Genomic DNA, 14,778 nt, shown 5'->3' on the forward strand with positions numbered 1-14,778 from the left:
ACCACACTCATATACACATACACACACACACAACATACTCACACGCATTCACACACATACAACACACACACACCACATACCACACACACTCACACACCACCCTCTTACACATACACAAACAGTACACACATGCGACATACACTCACACACACAACACACACTCACACACACACATACAACATACATTCACACGCGCACCACGCACATATACAACACACACACACACTCACAACTCACACACACACAACACACACACACCACACTCATACATACACACACCACACTCATATACACACACACAACATACACACATACAACATACACACACACACACACACAGCATACACACATACAACATACACACACACACACAACATACACACACGCATTCACACACATACAACACACACACACACACCACACTCATACACACACACACTCACACACCACCCTCATACACATCACAAACAGTACACACATACGACATACACTCACACACACAACACACACTCACACACACACACATACAACATACATTCACACACGCACCACGCACATATACAACACACACGCACACTCACAACTCACACACACACCACAAACACCAACCTCACACACATACAACACAGCACACACACTCACAAACTGATACACACACAGCACACACACAATGCACACTCACACACATACCCTCACATACACAACCACAAAACACATACACTCTCACACACAAAATACACACACATATGTGTTGTTAGTGGGCAGCACGGTAGCATTGTGGAATCGCTTCACAGCTCCAGGGTCCCAGGTTCGATTCCGGCTTGGGTCACTGTCTGTGCGGAGTCTGCATATCCTCCCCGTGTGTGCGTGGGTTTCCTCCGGGTGCTCCGGTTTCCTCCCACAGTCTAAAGATGTGCAGGTTAGGTGGATTGGCCATGATAAATTGCCCTTAGTGTCCAAAATTGCCCTTAGTGTTGGGTGGGGTTACTGGGTTATGGAGATAGGGTGGAGGTGTTGACCTTGGGTAGGGTGTTCTTTCCAAGAGCCGGTGCAGACGCGATGGGCTGAATGGCCTCCTCCTGTACTGTAAATTCTAAGTAATTCTATGTATATACACACACACGTTCACGCACAGTAACACACACTCATTATAACATTATAGAGAGTGTACTAAAACTGGAGAGAGTTCACAGCATATTTTCACCAGCATAGTCAGAAAGTGTGCCAACCCATATACAACTGGCCCAGGGAGTGTACAATCCCAAATACAATTGACTCAGACAGTGTACCGTCCCATATACAATTGGTTCAGGGAGTGTGCCATTTGGGAGTGTGCCATCACATACACACCTGGCCCAGGCAGTATACAATCCCATATACAACTGGCCCAGGCAGTGTACAATCCCAAATACAACTGACTCAGACAGTGTACCGTCCCATATACAATTGGTTCAGGGAGTGTGCCATTTGGGAGTGTGCCATCACATACACACCTGGCCCAGGCAGTATACAATCCCATATACAACTGGCCCAGGCAGTGTACAAACCCAGTACAACTGGCCCAGGACGTGTACAATCCCATATACAACTGGCCCAGGCAGTGTCCAATCCCATATACAACTGGCCCAGGCAGTGTACAATCCCATATACAACTGGCCCAGGCAGTGTACAAACCCAGTACAACTGTCCCAGGACGTGTACAAACCCATGTACAACTGGCCCAGGATGTGTACAATCCCATAAACTCCCTTCCTAACAGTCTTAGTGGACATACACCACGTGGACATCTCAAGGCAGCATCTCACCTCCACTTTCTCAAGGGTAATTCGGGATGGGCAATAAATGCTGGTCTCGCCAGCGGTGCCCACATCACATGAATGAATGAAATCAAACACTTCTGTGTGTTTCCCCATCACTTAGTGGTCACTTTCAGATACTGATGGCCAATCTGAAGAGTAGGGATGTGATTTAGGGACAGCCAATAGCAATCATTGCCACCCCCCTGGCAACTCCATGGTAACTGTCTGATAGTAGTTCAAGATGGCACATTGAATAAAATACTTCTTTTTCCAAAGTTCTTCATCTTCTTGGCTGAGATCTTCCTCGCTTTGAATTGGGCTATCGTTGCAGACATTCTCTTGGTAAGTCCGAGCCATCAGTTCGCGGCTGTTTAACCGATTGTAGACTAATATCGTATTTTTTCGTTGCTCAGGTTGATTGAACAGGATATTTCTACCTGCAGAGGTGAATGTGAGAGGAGAGATTTTAATTTTTCAATCTCCAAATACTCATGAGATGGGCATTATGAAATCAATGTCTTGTTTTGTTGAAGTGTCTCTCAATCTTAGTCAAGATGTGGAGATGCCGGCGTTGGGCTGGGGTGAGCACAGTAAGAAGTCTTATAACACCAGGTTAAAGTCCAACAGGTTTGTTTCAAACATGAGTGAAGGAACCTGAGGAAGGAGCAGTGCTCCGAAAGCTCGTGTTTGAAACAAACCTGTTGGACTTTAACCTGGTGTTGTAAGACTTCTTATTGTGCCCAACCTTAGTCAAGGATGATCAGATTTCTTAGGAACCCTGATTGTCTCATAAAACATAGAACATAGAACGATACAGCGCAGTACAGGCCCTTCGGCCCTCGATGTTGCACCGACATGGAAAAAACTAAAGGCCATCTAACCTACACTATGCCCTTATCATCCATATGCTTATCCAATAAACTTTTAAATGCCCTCAATGTTGGCGAGTTCACTACTGTTGCAGGTAGGGCATTCCACGGCCTCACCACTCTTTGTGTAAAAAACCCACCTCTGACCTCTGTCCTATATCTATTACCCCTCAATTTAAGGCTAGGTCCCCTCGTGCTAGCCACCTCCATCCGCGGGAGAAGGCTCTCGCTGTCCACCCTATCTAACCCTCTGATCATTTTGTATGCCTCTATTAGGTCACCTCTTAACCTTAGAACATAGAACATAGAACATAGAACGATACAGCGCAGTACAGGCCCTTCGGCCCACGATGTTGCACCGACATGGGAAGTCAAAAACTAAAGGCCATCTAACCTACACTATGCCATTATCATCCATATGCTTATCCAATAAACTTTTAAATGCCCTCAAGGTTGGCGAGTTCACTACTGTTGCAGGTAGGGCATTCCACGGCCTCACCACTCTTTGCGTAAAAAACCTACCTCTGACGTCTGTCCTATATCTATTACCCCTCAATTTAAGGCTATGTCCCCTCGTGCTAGCCACCTCCATCCGCAGGAGAAGGCTCTCACTGTCCACCCTATCTAACCCTCTGATCATTTTGTATGCCTCTATTAAGTCACCTCTTAACCTTCTTCTCTCTAACGAAAACAAGGTGGAGGCAGCTTCAATTGAAGAGGACATTGATGATTATTTGAGTAGAAACAATTTGCAAGGGTACAGTGAAAAGGCAGGGAAAGCCATAATGTTCATTTGGAGAGCCGGTGCAGACACAACGAGCCCCAGGGCATCCTTCTGCCCCACAACAATTTTGTGATAGTTCTGGATTCTCCAACAGTGGCCATAGTCCACCGCTGGAGTGTTGTTGTGATGCAGTGGGTAGCGCCCCTGCCACCGACGGAGTGTTGTTGGGATGTAGTGGGTAGCGCCCCTGCCACCGATGGAGTGTTGTTGGGATGCAGTGGGTAGCGCCCCTGTCACCGATGGAGTGTTGTGATGCAGTGGGTAGCGCCCCTGCCTCTGAGCAGAGGCTCTGGATTCAAGCCCCACTCCAGGACTTGATGATCAATGAAGATGTGTTAATAGCATGGCCAAACAGGTTGAGTATCAACTTGGAAATCCTTCCAACACACACCAATGGCAAGTACAAAGAGCACAATGAATTCCTGGTCCACTGGCAAGAATGTTGGAGCCTCTGTGGATCTGTGGGGCAGCACGGTAGCACAGGGGCAGCACGGTAGCACACGTGGATAGCACTGTAGCTTCACAGCGCCAGGGTCCCAGGTTTGATTCCCCGCTGGGTCACTGTCTGTGCGGAGTCTACATGTTCTCCCCGTGTCTGCGTGGGCTTCCTCCGGGTGCTCTGGTTTCCTCCCACAGTCCAAAGACGTGCAGGTTAGGTGGATTGGCCATGATAAATTGCCCTTAGTGTCCAAAAAGGAGGGGTTATTGGGTTATGGGGATAGGGTGGAAGTGAGGGCTTAAGTGGGTTGGTGTAGATTCGATGGGCTGAATGGCCTCCTTCTGCACTGTAAATTCTATGTATCTGTGTATCTCTACCATTACTATCCATAGCTCCTGACTACAACATGCTTTGTACCTTCCCGAGAGAACTGTAACATACCACCTACACTATGAACTCTGTTAATCATGGGCGGCACAGTGGTTAGTCGAGGACACGGGTTCAAACCCGGTCCCAGGTCATTGTCCGTGTGGAGTTTGCACATTCCTCCCCATGCCTGTGTGGGTCTCACACCCACAACCGAAAGATGTGCAGGGTAGGTGGATTGGCCACATTAAATTGCCCCTTAATTGGAAAAAACTCCGTTAATCATCTTAAACACCACAATTGGATCAATCTGCTGTACTTTCCAATTTCCAAATTGGCCCAAAGCTAAATTTGGGAGAGGTCAGTAAATCGGTGCATGGATTTCGCTTGTCAGCACTACACATTAAAACCGAGCTGCCGGTACCCCAGGTAGTCTCCTACCTGTTCATTCTGCTATGTTAGGGTTTCTCCACTGGTTAATTTGCTTCCTGGATGCAGGGGAGTAATTTATGTTTTTTTTTTGCAGGGTGGGGAGTGGGGGGAAGGAAATTTAAATGCAGTGATGTTGTTCACTGCCTTCACCCAGACATAGCCATCGCTCTTGCACTGATGGGCCTACCTTTGATTAGCTAGCCAGTAAAGAAGTTTCAAATGTTCTTGTTTTACCATTGGCATTTCGACCACTCGCAGCCAAGTAACGGATTATAAAGTTGCCAGTGGAGATCTCTCGTACAAACATGGGCACTGCAAGAACTTAACAGGGTCAGGGTGACCTCCATGGGTCATTTTGATCATCTAAGGGGACCAGAGAAAAATCTCTCACATTTTTAATCCTTCAAATGAGCTGGTGGGGGGGGGGGGGGGGGGGGGGTTTAATCTCTTATTTTATGTCTATTCCAAGAAATTAAATGTTTTTTGTTAGAGTGATGACTGTATAGATAGATTCATAAGGCATCACAATTGTGATGGACCAAAGGATCTTTCCCTGCCTTCCATTGGTTGTATCCTTGTGAAGTCATGGAAACCAGCCTGCACAACTTGGGTTTGGGCCGAGAGGCCTTGAGTTGATGGGCAAAATAAATTAACATCCGTTCAATATTAAAGGCCACACAAAGAAAGCTGGACAGCTGATCCATTGTTAAGACCCAGAACTCAGGGAGGAAACTATTTTCAAAAGAGGGAGTGTTGCTCTTAAATAAACAAATGCACACGTTGTGCTGCACTGTGGGATACTCCAATTCAGACAGGCAAACCGTTCTGATAGAATACAGTCATACAGTAAAGATGTACAAAGGGTTTGTGTTTTTCTTTGAAAGTACTTACTTATTCATCTCCATTACATTTGTAAACACTGCGCCAGACTAACACTTTGTTCCTCACCACGAACCTCTTTGGTCATTGTAATTGGTTTCTGACTGTACAATCTGGATTTCTGATGAGCAGGAGAATTTTAGCTTTTTGATGAGAGATTAGAGGTTGTTTTCCTCGGAACGGATGAGGGGCGGAGAGGAGATTTAATTGAGGTGTGTAGTAATATGAGGGACCTGGATGGAGTAAATAAGAAAGACCAGTTTCCATTAGCAGAGAGGTCAATAGCCAGGGGAGCACAAATTTGAAGTAACGTAAAGTGGCAGGATTAGCCTAGCGCTTTGAAAACCTTTCCCTTGTGTGACCCCATTTTAATACCTCATGCTTCATGTAACCCCGGACACCCAGGAGAGGGGGGGGGGGGGGGGGGTGAGGGGAGTGGGGTGTTAAAATTGCTGGACTTGCCCTGAAAAAAAGTAAAGATTCACCCCTTTGACAGGCAGTGGTTGTAGCAGCAACCAGGCCTCTGAGAACAGACACGCTCAGTGACAGAAAGACAATGCTAACATTTAAAGGGGCTTCACAGCTGTCAAAACTCAGTCCGAGCTCCACGGCCTCCGTTCCTCCCTCGGAGCTTGTGGCTGTCATGACCCACAGTTCTGGGAACCCGTGAATTAGAAGAGAGCTGAAGAGAATTGGGGATCTGAAACTCACTGCCTGAAAGGGCGTCGTCACAGCAACCCTCGAAGAATTAAAAAAACACTTGGATATGAACTTCAAGACCCAGAACCAACAGACCTAGAGTTGGATTAGGTGGGAGAGGCTTTTATTTTGGCTGGCCTCTTTCTGTATCATAAATTCCCTGTGTTTGAATCAGCAATCCAATCATTAAATCATAATTTCTTCCTCATCTTGTGAATGTTTGGGTTTTGACGGATTGCATATAAAAAACATCGCTAGATTGTATTCATCGATGTAGCTCATCTGATGCATTCGTTTTCACTCTTCATTTCTTTTAAAAAATAAATTTAGAGTACCCAATTCTTTTTTTTCCAGTTAAGGGCCAATTTAGCATGGCCAGTCTACCTATCCCGCACATCTTTGGGCTGTGGGGGTGAGACCCAAGCAGACACAGGGAGAATGTGCAAACTCCACACGGACAGTGACCCGAGGCCAGGTCGGTGAGGCAGCAGTGCTAACTACCATGCCGCCACATTTACTCTTCATTTCTGATAAGTCCCAATGGAGCATCCTCTTCCATCTCTATGGACTTGTTTAAATGAATGGACAAGTAAACGTCAGTATCTTCTACCATTAAATGTGGAACTGCTCATGTTCCTCTACTGAATTCCCAGGAACCAGAGGATAAACAATGAAGATAATCGACCTGTAAAATTAAGATAATTTAGGGTGGCCCAGTGGTTAGCACTGATGCCTCACAGATCCAGGGACCCGGATTCAATACTGGCCTCGGGTGACTGTGTGGAGTTTCCTGTTCCTCCCCATTTCTGGTTGGGTTTCCTCCGGGTGCTCCGGTTTCCTCCCACAGTCCAAAGATGTGCAGGTTCGGTGGATTCTCCATGCTAAATTGTCCCTTAGTGTCCAAAGGTTAGGTGGGGTTACTGGGATATGGGGAGAGGGTGGAGGCGTGGATCTAGGTCGGGTGCCCTCTCCAAGCGTCGGTGCAGACTCAATGGGCCGAATGGCCACCTTCTGCAATGTAGGGATTCTATGACAAAAGAGCCAGAAAGAATTGGGAGAAATGTCTTTTTATGCAGCGAGTTGTTGTAATCTGGAATGCACTGTCTACAAAGGTGGTGAAAGCAGATTCAACAATAACTTTCTGAAGGAATTTGATCAGGACTTGAACTGTGGAGAGCCACAGGAAAAGAGCAGCAGAATGAGCGGATTGGACTGCTCTTTGAAACCGCTTGCCCGGGCCCATTGGCCCAAAGAGCCTGGCTCCTGATGGAAGATTCCAGGATTTTATGAGTGCTGGAGCTCCTAGGAGTCATGAACCCCCTGCTTAACAATTTCAGCCCACGGATAGATATCCAGGGACAGCAGGCTCGCAATTTCCTAATGTTTGTAGCTGATGGGAAAGGCCTCTCTATCTGACAGGGCTCTTTGGGGCAGAGAAACCTCCCTGAGCTGGAGGAATGCTTGTGCCCAGCATTGTATCTATTCAGCTTGTCACTTGTGAACCAAGGGCTCTAATGTGTCTCTTTCTGTTATTCCCAGTACATTATTATCCCGACCCGCCGCTCGATGGCAGAGGCAGTACAGATAACTATCTGCCACGTTCTGGGAGATGCCAGCAGCTCCTACATCATCGGTGCTGTAAGTTCCATTCACTCTCACTCTACATTGTCCTCTTGGAAGGATTTTCACCAAGACCTCAGTTCTAGCGTCTACATCATGGGAGTTCAGTGGCATAACCGTTTGGCATCCCTTCCACGGGAGAAAAGAAAGTTGTATTTATGTATCTCATTTCACAAGCTAGATTTGCCCAAAACTCCTTACAGCCAAGCTGTGCCATGTTCGTGAATTAACTGAGGCCCAGTCTGCCCTCTGAGATATTTGTCTCCTAGATGTCCTCAGCAATATTTGACTCCCAATCAACATCAATAAACCATCTGCATTTTTTTCATTGCTGTTTGTGGGAGCTTGCTGTGCACATTTTGGCTGCCAGGTTTCCGGTCGTGACGATATTTCAAAAATATTTCAGTGGCTGTAAAGAGCTCTGGTTGGGAAAGGCTCAATGTTAATGTCCTCATCAATGCAATTATTTCTTTGGAATCATTTTAATTCTACACACAAAAGACAACCAACTGTGGGGGCTTGAGTTAAGTCTTGAATGCTGATGAGGTCAACACTGAGAGTCTCCTAGTTCAACCCTCAGACTGTGCTGAGCCAGGGCCACTGGGGAATTGCTCCAATTAGAAATACTTACGCAGGCTCAGGTCATCCCAAAGCACTTTGTAGCCAATGAAGTAACTGTGGAAGTGTAGGCACTATTCTACTGCATGAAACGCAGCAGCCAATTTGTGGCATGGTGTCACAGCTTTTTTTCCGCAGCTGCCTCACAGCGCCAGGGACCTGGGTTCAATTCCGGCCTTGGGTGACTGTCCGTGTGGAGTTTGCACATTCTCCCAGTGTCTGTGTGGGGTTCCTCCGGGTGCTCCAGTTTCCTACCACAGTCCAAAGATGTGCAGGTTAGGTGGATTGGACATGCTAAAATTGCCCCTTAAGTGTCCAAAAAGGTTGAGGGCTAAAGCGGACAGGGTGCTCTTTCGGAGGGTTGTGCAGAGTCGATGGGCTGAATGGCCTTCTTCTGCACTGTAGGGATTTTATGATCCCACAAGCAGCAATGTGATAACAACGAAATCATCTGTTTTTGTTGACTTAAGGATAAATACTGGAAATTTTTCCCTTGAGCCAAGAGAGACAGGATCTGAATTTAATGTCTTACCAAAAAGATAGTGGGTGGGATTCCCTGGTCTCCCAGCCGTGCGCTTTTCGGCGGTGAGCTGTTCGCTGACAGCGGGATTATCTGCTCCCGCCGATGCCAATGGGAATTCTCATTGAAGCCATCCCATGCCACCGGGATGATTGACCTCCAACCACATTCGGGGGTGCGCTACCGACAGGACCAGAGAATCCCACCGCCAGCGAAGGGACACAGAATTCCAGCCAGTGCCTTGACTGTGCAGCACTCCCGCAGTACTGCCAGTCTTGGTTTTTGTGCTCAAGTCTTGGAGTGGGATTCAAACCCATCACTGTCTGATTTACAGATGAGAGTGTTATTCGCTGAACGGGAGCTTACACTGTTCACTGTCAGGTAGCAGATCCCCACTCCTAATGGCTGACTGTAATTCTGGTTGGAAAATGGGAAGCTCCGTGGAATAATATTCAACTCCGACACTGCCACCTTGATCCAATACCCGGGTGACATAAATGAGGATTTATCCCATGATGATTGACTTTCACCTGATGTCACCAATGGCAACTTGGAGTAATCTGGAAACATGTAAGACAAAGGCCTTCGCAGCCAGCCAGTCTTTGGCCGAGTTTGAAGTGGCACAATTGAATCCCAGACTTTGTTGTGAACTGCAGTCTGCACGGACACAGCTCCCTTAATCAATGGAGCTACTGAGAGTGCAGGTAGCTAAGGAACGTCACTTCTTCCCCTCTTGGGGTAGGGGAGGAATAGCTTTGCCACTACAATTGGCAATAATTGGTAACCATCTAAGCACAATTAGAAGAGTGATTGACTGAATTATGTGCAAAGAAACATTAGGAACAGGAGGAAGCCTTTTAACCTTTTGAGCCTGTAATTCAATCACATTGTGGCTGACCTACCACTCAACAACAGTTACCCATCTTTACTTCAGCCTAGCCCCAGTGATTCCTCCCCCCCCCCCACCGCCTCCCATCTACTTACATCGGTGATCACACTTGGGGACTGCTTGCAGTCCCGGCAGTGGCCATCGTGACCAGAGAAATGCCAGCCATTGTGATTGGACAGCAGTATTCAGACAGCCATTAAATGGTGGCAGGGTGAGCTGGCCAAGAGGGACCAAGCGTGACCTCAACTTCCACATGGGGCAGGGGCCCTGTCCTATCTACCCTTCATGTGTAGGGTGAGCTGCCACAGGATGGATAAAACAGATGACCTCCGGACAGAGGGAGGCAGCAGTGAGCACTTCCAGTACTCAGCAGAAGCAGCAGAAAAGCACTTAACGCATATGGTGATAACTTGTGATTTTTCTGCACAGATCTCCGACACTATCCGGAGAAGTCAACCAGCATCGAGCTATTGGAGCTTTGTAAGCCTGGAATACGCTTTCCTGCTGTGCCCTTTCATTGCCGTCGTTGGAGGAGCCTTATTCCTTTGGACTGCTCGCTATCTAGAGGAGGACCGAAAAAAAGCATCACAGCAAATTCGAGGTAACGATTCACCTGGGTTAAAAGACTGGAATAACAAGGACAGGTGTGAAGGTGGTTCTGGTGGTTGGAGGTCAATCATCCCAGCTCCAGGACAACATTGCAGGAGTTCCTCAGGGTAGTGACCTAGGCCCAACCATCTTCAGCTGCTTCATCAATGACCTTCTTTCTATCATAAGGTCTGAAGTGGGGCTGATGTTTTCACAATGCCCAGCACCATACCCGACGCCTCAGACAATGAAGCAGTCCATGTCCAAATGCAACAAGACCTGGACAATATGCAGGCTTGGGCTGACAAGTTACATTCGGGCCATACAAATGCCATTTGAAAGTGTAAAACACACAAGGGGAAGTTTGGAGTGAGGAAAGGGGTTGGTTGGGGGTAAGCGAGAGGTGTAAGGCTACTCCATTTGCAGCTTGTATTTCACAGCAGCTTACGGAATGAGTGGAGTGGGATTTGCTCAGGGACACACCTCATCTTGGGTGGTTCCAGCATCACTGGCTGCAAAAGCCTCAATGCCTGCTGTGCGAATAATTCAGAGAATTGCTTGAACTTGCCCATTCGTTGCCATTCTCTTTTCATTTGTACCACCTTATCCTGCAGGATGTGAGGGCGCGTCTGGCAGCAGTGGTAAGTGTGTGAAGGTGAGGTGGAGTATTTGAATTTTGGGGATGATCCCTGATGGCCAGAGATTGCTGATGACTGAGTGATGAGGGTGTGCTGCATTGAGCAGTGTCTGAGGCTGGGTAGTGGGTAGGAGATGGTATTTGGACATGTATTCACTGGCCTTGACCATTCTGGTGAGATTGTTGAACACGGCAGCCGGATCCTTGGGCCAAACTCTTCGGGTTGAGCTTGATAGTTATTTTCACCCATTCCCTTTTCCTGATAGACCCCTCATGCCGAAACGTGACTTCTCTCCACCTTTCCAATTCCTGGACGAAGACTTCCGATGTCATATAGAGACCTCTCTTTCTCTGGCCTGCTGCCTCATTGTGACTCTTTGAGAAACTGCTGCAGCCCCTTTTAAGAATTTCAGTGTGGCTTTAAGAAGTGCAATCAAGCTTTAAGTGGTGCTAGCCTCACATGCATCTGGGCCCCCTGCTGAATATGCAGCCAATTAGCAGCATGCTTAGTACTGGGCTGCACAACACAGTCATTATGATGGGAAAGCACCATTCTGTCTGCATCGCATCCACTGGGTGCAGGGTAATCACACGTTGTGGTCTTGTGGTGATATGATCTGCATACTTATCTGCCATTGGGCCAGAACGTCGGCTTATCATTGGCCCTGGTCGGTCATGTGCCTCTCGACCGATTGGCCGGGAGGCTGAGTTAACCACGCCTCTATTAACGAGGTATAAATGGTCAGACGCCTGACGATCGTCCCTTTCCATTGTAGACGATCGCAGAGCTGTGTTCTAGTCAATTAAAGCCAGACTTTGGTAAATCACTCGCCTCGCGTACAATTGATGGTACATCAGGTCTCCATGCCCGAGAACCAACTATATTAAATTTGTAAGTGGGAGGAGGAGGAGAAGGAGGAGTGGGGAGGGGGGAAGGCCGGGACGTGGGGGGAAGGCCGGGACGTGGGCTGAGGCCTTACGGAGGGTGAATGTGTCCTTATCGTGTGCAAAACTAAACCTCATTCAGTTCAAGATAATTCATAGAGCATATATGACGGTAGGGTGGACGAATACGTTTTTTCAGGGGGTAGAGCAGGGGTGGGCAAACTTTTCCGTGCAAGGGCCATATTCAGAAATTCACAATTTTAAAGGGCCGCATAGTATATTAAGTAAAATAATTACTTCACCCGGTTATGATTCTGGGCGCCTCATATAGAACATAGAACATAGAACAGTACAGCACAGAACAGGCCCTTTGGCCCTCGATGTTGTGCTGAGCAATGATCACCCTACTCAAGTCAACGTATCCATCCTATACCAGTAAGTAACCCAACAGCCCCCCCCCCCCATTAACCTTTTTTAAAAAAAAAAAATTACAATTTTTTTTTAATGACTTGATCTTGGTGGGCCGCATAAAGACCTTTGGCGGGCCGCATGCGGCCCGCGGGCCGTAGTTTGCCCACCCCTGGGGTAGAGGATAGGTGTGGACGGTGCACAAGGAAGCCCGTGAATCTTGTCCACATGTTTTGGGCATGTTCGAAGCTGAGGGGGTTCTGGCAGGGGTTTGCTGACGTAATGTCCGAGGTGCTGGAGGTGAAGGTGGCCCTGAGTTCAGAGGTGGCAATATTCAGACCCGGGAGTCCAGGGGGCGAGAGAGGCTGATGTCTTGGCCTTTGCCTCCCTAATAGCCAGGAGGTTGATCCTACTTGGATGGAGGGACTCAGAGCCACCAATAGTATGTATGAGTGACCTGGCAGAATTCCTGAGGATGGAGAAAGTCAAGTACGTCCTGAGAGGGTCGCTTGATGGGTTTGCTCGGAAGCGGAAGCTGTTTATTGACTTCTTTAAGGAGGGTTGAGAGGTCAGCAAAAGGGGGGGGGCCACAAGGGGTAAGGGAAGGGAGGGAAAAAGGGGTTAAAATGGGGAAGGCAGGGTGGGAGAAGTGGATTATGGTGGGGAGCAGGTGGGGAGTGGGTGTTGGTTATTTATAAATGATGTGGAGATGCCGGCGTTGGACTGGGGTGAGCACAGTAAGAAGTCTTACAACACCAGGTTAAAGTCCAACAGGTTTGTTTCAAACACGAGCTTTCGGAGCACGGCTCCTTCTTCAGGTGAATGGAAAGGCTTGTTCCAGAAATGTTTATATAGACACAGTCAGAGATGCCCCGGAATGCGAGCACCTGCAGGCAATCAAATCATCAAAGATGCAGAGAGAGAGGTAATTCCAGGTTAAAGAGGTGTGAATTGTCCCAAGCCAGTTCAGTCGGTAGGCCTCCGCAAGTCCAGGCTTGTTGGTGGGGGCCGAATGTAATGCGACATGAATCCCAGATCCCGGTTGAGTCCGCATTCATGCGTGCGGAACTTAGCTATAAGTTTTTGCTCAGCAATTTTGCGTTGTCGCGTCTCCTGAAGGCCTCCTTGTAGAATGCTGACCCGGAGATCAGAGGCTGAATGTCCTTGACTGCTGAAGTGTTCCCCAACTGGAAGGGAACAGTCCTGCCTGTTGATAGTCGCACGATGCCCGTTTATTCGTTGTCGCAGTGTCTGCATGGTCTCGCCAATGTACCACGCTTCGGGACGTCCGTTGTCAGCATCAGTAAATGGGCCACACCTCTTGTTCCAGTCATCAAGAATATTGGTTCCATGAGGATTTGTGGGGACTTTAAGGTCACCATAAATCCAGTGTTATGTGTTGAACAGTACACATGACCTCACATTGAGGACCTGTTTGCGGAATTGGAGGGAGGCTGAAATTTCAGCAAAATTGATCTGAACCAAGCCTACTTACAGATGAATGTGGACAAGAGGTCACAGAAACCTCTGTCAATTGTGACACATAAAGGTTTGTTCCGGTACTGAAGATTGCCGTTTGATATCAGGTCTGCTCCTACATTGTTTCAAAGGGCAATGGATCAGATCCTGAGATGACTGGGTGGAGTCCAGTGATATCTGGATGACTTCTTCATCACTGGAAGAGATGAAGAGGAGCACCTTTGAAGTCTGGCTGCCTCTCTCCAGAGATTGGGAGACTATGGTCTGAGAGTCCGTAAGGACTAGTGTGACTTCTCCCAATCCTCTGTTGAGTACCTGGGATATGTCACTGATGGCACTGGCCTTCACAAATCTCTTTCTAAGCTTAAAGCCATCGCAGAGGTGCCTGCACTTCAGAATATAAGCCAGTTACATTCCTTACTGTGATTGTTCAATTATTATGGAAGATTTGTTCCAAACTTGGCAACAATTCTGAAACCATTACATAGCCTCTTGTGCCAAAACAAGACATGGAAGTGGTTAGAGCAATATAATAACACCTTCATGCAGGCCAAAGAAGCATCACTCAAGCATGAATCTCTCACGCACTTTGATCCTACATTATCCTTGCAGCTAGCTAGTGATGCATCTCCTTATGGTGTCGGAGCGGTGGTCTCTCACATCATGTCATCGGGCGATGCTTTTACTTCTCAAATCTTAAACAAAGCAGAGAGCAACTATGCCCAGTTTGGACAGGAAGCATTGAGGATCATCTTCAGCATCAAGAAATTCCATCAATTCCTGTATGGGAGAGAGCTGTTGCTGACGGACCATCGCCCACTCACTACCGTTATTAGACCACACACAAGAATTCTGTCACTCACTGTA

General features: G+C 47.6%; 1 protein-coding gene and 1 long non-coding RNA gene across 2 annotated transcripts in view; one reads left to right on the plus strand and one right to left on the minus strand.

Moving 5' to 3' along the window:
- The window catches only part of LOC119974807 (protein spinster homolog 3-like), a 209,366-nt gene that overhangs the window by 121,815 nt on the left and 72,773 nt on the right, over positions 1 to 14,778 (plus strand). The window contains exons 9-11 of the mRNA XM_038814074.1: positions 2,076 to 2,141; positions 7,807 to 7,905; positions 10,344 to 10,515. Coding sequence (XP_038670002.1) covers positions 2,076 to 2,141; positions 7,807 to 7,905; positions 10,344 to 10,515 — 337 coding nt within the window. The remainder of the gene's footprint in view (positions 1 to 2,075; positions 2,142 to 7,806; positions 7,906 to 10,343; positions 10,516 to 14,778) is intronic.
- LOC119974808 lies at positions 1,185 to 5,724 on the minus strand. The gene is made up of 3 exons (XR_005462575.1): positions 5,581 to 5,724; positions 1,494 to 2,236; positions 1,185 to 1,382 (listed from the first exon to the last, which is right to left on the minus strand). It is a non-coding gene; the product is annotated as an uncharacterized LOC119974808 (long non-coding RNA).

The sequence above is a fragment of the Scyliorhinus canicula genome, chromosome 12 (genome assembly GCF_902713615.1).
Source record: "Scyliorhinus canicula chromosome 12, sScyCan1.1, whole genome shotgun sequence".
Classification (NCBI taxonomy): domain Eukaryota; kingdom Metazoa; phylum Chordata; class Chondrichthyes; order Carcharhiniformes; family Scyliorhinidae; genus Scyliorhinus; species Scyliorhinus canicula.